At 36.3% G+C, this 7,291-nt stretch overlaps 1 protein-coding gene across 1 annotated transcript in view; it reads right to left on the bottom strand.

The window, feature by feature from the left end:
- The window catches only part of LOC111139960 (eukaryotic translation initiation factor 2 subunit 3, X-linked-like), a 44,434-nt gene extending 37,677 nt beyond the window's left edge, over positions 1 to 6,757 (bottom strand). Inside the window, exons 1-4 of the mRNA XM_022492353.1 lie at positions 6,689 to 6,757; positions 5,983 to 6,046; positions 4,013 to 4,140; positions 3,806 to 3,927 (exon numbers count right to left, since the gene is read on the bottom strand). Coding sequence (XP_022348061.1) covers positions 3,806 to 3,927; positions 4,013 to 4,140; positions 5,983 to 6,046; positions 6,689 to 6,757 — 383 coding nt within the window. The remainder of the gene's footprint in view (positions 1 to 3,805; positions 3,928 to 4,012; positions 4,141 to 5,982; positions 6,047 to 6,688) is intronic.
- Between the last annotated feature and the right edge of the window lie 534 nt (positions 6,758 to 7,291).

Genomic DNA, 7,291 nt, shown 5'->3' with positions numbered 1-7,291 from the left:
AGGGCTCGATCCCAGGACCCTGGGATCATGACCTGAGCCAAAGGCAGAGGCTTTAATCCACTGAGCCACCCAGGTGCCCCCGAAGTAGACAGTATTATGCTAAGTGAAATAAGTCAAATCAGAGAAAGACAATGATCAAATGATCTCATATGTGGAACTTAAGAAACAAAACAGGAGCATAGAGGAAGGGAGGGAAAAATAAGATGACAAAAACAGAGAGGGAGACAAATGATAAGACTGTTTAAAAAAATATATTTATTTACTTGTCAGAGAGCAAGCATGAGCAGGGGGAGGGATAAAGGGAGAAGGAAGAGGGAGAAACAAACTCCCACTAAGCAGGGAGCCCAATGCAGGACTTGATCCCAGAAGCCCAGGATCATAAGCTGAGCCAAAGGCAGACACTCAACCTGAGCCACCCAGACAACCCCCATAAAAAACTCTTAACTCTAGGAAACAAACTGAAGGTTGCTGGAGAGGAGGTGGGTGAAAGGATGTGGTAACTGGGTGAAGGGTATTAAGTGACGTAATGAGCAGTGGGTGTTATGTAAGACTGATGAATCACTGAATTCTACCTGTAATACTAATAATACTGTGTATGTTATATAGTTGTATTTAAATAAAAAATTGAAAAGAAATAAGATTACAATATTCAAGATATTATGTCATTATTATAACCACAAATAATTCACCAAAAGAGTAGTGTCCAGAAAAAGATTCACACATGACTATAAATACTAAGGAAATGGAATGATAGAAATAAAAGAGTTTTCAACAACTCATATTGGAACAAGTATATAATTATATGGGAAAAAATCCCAACCTTTATATATGAAAATCAATTTGAAATATTTTATAGAACTAAAGACAAAAAGTAATCTATAAAGCATCTAGAAATAAAAGAGTAACAGGAGAATATTTAACCTGTCTTATGCTGGAAAAGATGACTTAAAGAGAATGCAAAAAACCTTTTCTTAAAATAATCAGACTTCATCACAATGGGAAACTTCTGCACATTAAAAATCATTGTGAATAGGAAAAGGAAATTACATATGGAAGAAAGTATTTGCAGTACATGTGTGGTGATTTCTATTGAGAAGGTATTAAGAAAATCTTACAGTTGAAAGATAAAAAATAAGAAGTTTAATTCTAAAAAAAAAAAAAAAAAATGGGGGCTCCTGGGTGGCTCAGTAGGTTAAGCCTCTGCCTTCGGCTCAGGTCATGATCCCAGGGTCCTGGGATTGAGCCCCGCATCGGGCTCTCTGCTCAGTGGGAAGCCCGCTTCCTCCTCTCTCTCTACATGCCTCTCTGCCTACTTGTAATCTCTGTCAAATAAATAAATAAAATTTTAAAAAATATATATATATAAAATAAAATAAAATAATAAAAAAAAAGAACAAAACCGATAAATTTGAGCCCAAATTTACTCAAGGGAAGCATGAAAAATGAATCTTGGAACACTACACCAAAAACTAATGAGGTACTGTATGGTGACTAACAACATAATTAAAAAAAAATAATTTTTTTTTTAAAAAAGGGAGACATTAACGTCAAGTATGAAAATAAATGGTAATCAGTATCCTTATTCATCAGAGAAATAAAAATTAAAAGTATAATGAGATACCATCCTACACCCTCTAGAATTTTATTTTTTTTATTCTTTTTTTTTTTGGCTCTTCTTTTACCCTCTAGAATTTTAAAGATTAAATATGTAAGACAGTTTTAAAGAATGAAATAATCACATATTGGGAAAGATGTGGGACAAATGAAATGTTCATAAAATTTGGTAAAGAATGTGAATTCATACAAAACTATGGAAAACTCCTTGGAATTTTCTTACAAAGTTAAACACACTTTTTTTTTTTTTTTTAAGATTTTATTTATTTGACAGACAGAGATCACGAGTAGGCAGAGAGGCAGGCAGAGAGAGAGAGGAAGCAGGCTCCCCGCTGAGCAGAGAGCCTGATGTGGGGCTCGATCCCAAGACCCTGGGATCATGACCTGAGCTGAAGGCAGAGGCTTTAACCCACTGAGCCACCCAAGCACCCCGTTAAACATACTCTTAATCCACATCCCAACAACTATACTCCTAGGTATTTACTGAACAGGTATTTTAATTTTAGTCCAAAACATGCTTATGTATATTCATAGCAGCTCTATTAAAACTGCCAAAACCCAGAAATAACTCATTTGTTTCCTGACAAGTGATAAAGAAACTAGTATATTCATACAGTGGAACACTAATTAACAATAAAAAATAAATTCCTGATTCATCATACAGCAAAAGAAATTTTCAAAAAATATTCTCAAAAACATTATGTTAATTGGAGAATCTAACCACAGAATAGTACATGCAGTGTCAGCTCTTTCATATGAACTCACAACAAGCAAAACTAATTTCTGGTGATACAAATTTAGAAAGTGATTAACCATTGTGGGCCAAACACAAGAGAATTCTTTGGAATGAAATGTACTATGTCTTATTTGGAATGTTGATTACTTAGGTGTACACACTAGTCAAAAATAGTTGAACTGTATCTGTACAGTTATCTCTCTTCATAATTTTACATCAAAAAACATCTGTAAAGACAATCACCACCCCTTTTGTTGTAAAGACAACAAAATCCCCAGTTTTATATATGTAAAGTAGTGCTAATTATAGTAATGGATATATGAAAAATATGGTGAACATACAAACCCACTTTATGCCAATATCAAGTTCCTTGTTTAGAGGTTATGCTTTGATTTGACACAATTATGCAACTGTGGGGAAAAAGGGTCAGGGAATTCTCTCTGCCACCTTCCCAACTTCCTGTAAGACTAAACTTATCAAAATTAAAAATGAAAGAAATATAATACAGGAGAACTGTTTAAAAATGTAAGAAGACTGCATGTGCATAGATTTATAATTTTAGATATATACAATCCTTACATTAAAAATTTACTAAGATATAACTTAAGGATTTAGATTTTGATTGTAAATTTTAATGTTAAAATTTATATTAAAAAAGTGTGGGAGATTTTTAATAGTTTTCAGCAGGTAAAACTGTGATCATCTGAAACAAATTAGATTGGTTTGGGAAGAACAACACAACTGTTACAGAATAGGAACTGTCATCCAAAAAAGGAATTTGTTGAAAAATCTCTAGCATCTTGAAAAACCATTTGGGATTGCCAGTCTAATGCAGAAAGGTGAGGGCTTACCTTAAAAACAAAAAATATGCCATGTAAACAAAACTCACCATTTTCAAAAATTATATATGTATATCCTCATGACCTAAATTTTCACTGGGTACCCATATATATCACTTGGTGTATGTCAATATTGTCTTTTGAGGAATCAAGGAATGCAACATTCCTAAAATAGCAGACTATCAAAGGAATCAGAAAGAAATAATTAAGAATGTCTTTGTTCTTCTGGTAGGAAACAGAAACAACAATGTTGAAAACAAAAGTCCAGAAAAAGAAACTACCAAATGTAATGGTTTCATATTTACATGTAATTCTTTACAGAATCTGCACATACATATTACATTTTAAATATCAGCCTTTCAATCTCTTATTATATAATATACATTTTAAAAACTGTTATAAATAATTATTACATATTATAAACTCTTACCTAGAAAACATTCTTCAAAATATCTTACGTATCAAAACAAATTCATATGTATCAAGCTTTACATATGAATTTGTAAAAAAAAAAAAAAAAAAAAAAAAACTTTGGTTTTAATCATTTTTTAATATCTCTATCACATATTTAAATAAGCACAAGACAAACAAGCATGTTTATTACAAAAACAATCACCTGACTAGTTTGAAGTTCCCTTTGGTCCCTGGAATATCCGTAGGAAACTCATCAGGTGTACTACTGCCACAGGATCTATAACATTCTGGCCGAGGACAACTTGTATCATCAAGTTTATAAATCTGAAATTAATGAAAAGGTTGAAATTGCCATCTGCATATTTGACAAGTAACATAAAAATAGTTTCTACTTGCATATCTTATGTACCTTGGCATTAGCATATCCAAGCTTAATTGTAATATTCCTCTCCAGTTCATTTTTGAACCTGACAGTGTGAACTCCAGAAATAGCTTTTACAACTGTAGATTTTCCGTGAGCAACATGACCAATTGTACCTACAAAAAAACAAAAAAATTTAATCTATATGCATCCAATTACACCAAATATTTTAGTGTAGAGAAACCAAATGCATAACTCATTATAAATATGTCAATCTATAATTAATAATGAATTTTTCCTTCCACATACACTTTCTATACAAAACTTTCCTGAAACAAGACCAAAGTTAAGTTTCTAAATACCCAGCTTGTATACAAACACACTCAGTGTGTAATATAAGCTGCAAAGTGTATTGTTGATCCGGAAAAAAAAATAACTCCTTGAAATAAAAATCATTGAAAAATATACAAAGTTTTGTGTACTTAAAAACTTATCAGTATTTGTAGTGAGGTAATTATGCATAAAAATCAGATACAAGGGTGCCTGGGTGGCTCAGTGGGTTAAGCCGCTGCCTTCGGCTCGGGTCATGATCTCAGGGTCCTGGGATCGAGTCCCGCATCCGGCTCTCTGCTCAGCAGGGAGCCTGCTTCCCTCTCTCTCTGCCTGCCTCTCTACTTGTGATCTCTCTCTGTCCAATAAATAAATAAAAATATTTTTAAAAAAAATGAGATACAAAAAGAGAACCCATAAAAATCAGAAAACAGTGTTTGTTTAATTACGGTAATTAAATATACTTTAGAAGTGGTATAATGTGGGATGCCTGGGTGGCTCAGTTGGTTGGATGACTGCCTTCGGCTCAGGTCATGATCCTGGAGTCCCGGGATCGAGTCCCGCATCGGGCTCCCAGCTCCATGGGGAGTCTGCTTCTCTCTCTGACCTTCTCCTCGCTCATGCTCTCTCTCACTGTCTCTCTCTCAAATAAATAAATAAAATCTTAAAAAAAAAAAAAAAAGAAGTGGTATAATGTTTTCCAAGTTCTTCATGACTATGAGTTTTAATAGGTTTTACTATTCGTAGAAACCCTAAAATATCCAAATTTTAGAGTCAACCAAGTAACTTGTATTGTAAATTAGGAAGCTGCCAATTAAGAAAAATATTTACTTAATAATAACATATAAAGACTTTTGAAGACCTGTTTTAACAATAATCTTGTGTTCATTAGCATTTTAGGGCTTCCTTAACCTCTGGTTTATGCACAACCTTATCCGTAGAACATACTGTTTTTTCACAAATCTATGTCTTTTTAAAAAATATATATCCAGTACTTTTTAAAAAAAGATTTTGTTTTATTTATCTGAGACAGAGAGAGGTGAGACCACAGAGGGGGAGGGAGAAGCAGACTCCCCTGAGCAGGGAGCTCCATGGTACTGGGTCCCAGGGCTCTGAGATCATGACCTGAGCTGAATGCAGAGGTTTAACCCACTGGACCACTTAAGCATCCCCATCTATGTCTTTTTGTAACACTTGCTTCTTAAGCCAGACATGAAGAGAATTCATTGTGGGTTTTTGTTTTTTTTTAAGATTTTATTTATTTGACAGAAACAGACAGTGAGAGAGGGAACACAAGCGAGGGAAGTGGTAGAGGAGGATCCTGCTCCCTGCTGAGTGGGGGCTCCATCTCAGGACCCCAGGATCATGACCTGAGCCAAAGGGAGAGGCTTAAGGATTGAGCCATGAAGGTGAGCTGAAGTCACTGTGTTCTGAAGGAACTCCAGCAGGTTTGTTCGTGGCTGAATTTCATTTTGTATATATATGGGAATATATCATTCCGTGTGTGCGTATATATATGAACGTACATATAAATTTACATACAGTATGTAATTTACATATATGAATGTTTATATAGATATATGAATCCTTCTATAATTCAGTTATTTGTACGAGATTAAAAAGCATTATTGGATAATAGCCAAGTCAAGACTTCAAAGTTTAATATTGTATGCAATCAGTTTGCTTACCTATGTTAATTGTGGCTTGTCTGCTGATAACTTCCTGTGAGAGTGGGGTCAATTTGGTAACATCCTGCAATGAAACATGTTATTAAATCTACCCGGTGTAATACAAACCAGGAGTCTGATTTTGGTTTTTATTTGTACAGCTCGCCACCATCAATTCAACTCCCTACTGGCTACAAAACAAAACAAAAACAAAACGAAAGAAAAACAAAACAACAAAAAACAAATACCTTTACTATAAAAGGTGTCTTTATTCCGGAAACAGAATGACCAGGCTAATAAATGCTAAAAGCGTTTGTGCTTAAAAGAAAAATTGCAACCTTCACTCCAGATATAAAAAGCAAAGGCCCCAAATTTTAGCAGTCCTCAGAAACGGTCCCTGCCCAGCCCTTTAAAGGCGCAAACTAATCTGTTTAATATATGCTTTTCTCAGACCTTCAGAGATAAAAATCTTAGAGACATCTGAACTGCACACTTTTGAGCATAATCCTTATGGGTCTTGTATTCCCAACGATCTCAACAGCTCGCTGGTCTCGAAGACAAGGGGGAAGTGCAGACGGAAGCGCAAGCGCGGCGTACTGCGTTCGGCTGCAGCGTTTTCCTCCTAACCCACTGTCCTGACAGTTCAACACTGTCCCGTCTGAATGCTGGGAAGGCGGACTATCCCGACTCCTGAGCTCTCTCCGCATGTCTCAGAACGAAACCTTACCAATGTGGAGAGATCCTGGCGAGAAAGATGCGGCTGCCCCAGAGTTACTCCAGCCTCACCACCCGCCATCGTGCTCTGAGGGGAAGGAAGTCATTCCGACCGTTTTCGAGCCGAACGCAGGTCCCCTTGTGTCGTAGAAGCGGAGACCGGAAGACCCACCAGGGCCCACGCCTGGCATAGAAGGATGGCGGGTGAAGCAAGGGCCTCTCTGTTTGGACTTCTTTCTGCCTACATTTACATAGTATTTGCTGGCATACTTACTATAAAAATAAGAGCAAACTTTGGGAATCTGTCCGTCGCAGAGATGAAGGATATTTGTTCAGGCAACTTCGAAGGCAACCCTACAAAGTCGAACGTTTCTCGTCAGTCCCGCGAGGTGAGTGACGCAATTGGCAGAGCCGCTGGCCATTTCCATATCCTACGGCGGAGTTCTGAACGTAGTACTCTTCTTTGGGATATGATCGTGAACAGTGAAGTTTCTTTCCTAAATCCGTAATTTTATAACATGGGTTCCAGGCCTGCCTTCTTGCATCTGGGTGGTTGGCTGGGAGAGTGCCGTGCAGACTTACTAACGCCCAAAAAACCATTCATACTTTGGCGTGT

This window comes from Enhydra lutris, unplaced genomic scaffold (assembly GCF_002288905.1).
Source record: "Enhydra lutris kenyoni isolate GAN:26980312 unplaced genomic scaffold, ASM228890v2 scaffoldscaffold130, whole genome shotgun sequence".
Classification (NCBI taxonomy): domain Eukaryota; kingdom Metazoa; phylum Chordata; class Mammalia; order Carnivora; family Mustelidae; genus Enhydra; species Enhydra lutris.
The sequence above is the reverse complement of the archived record's forward strand: the minus strand, read 5'-3'. Positions and strand labels throughout refer to the sequence as shown.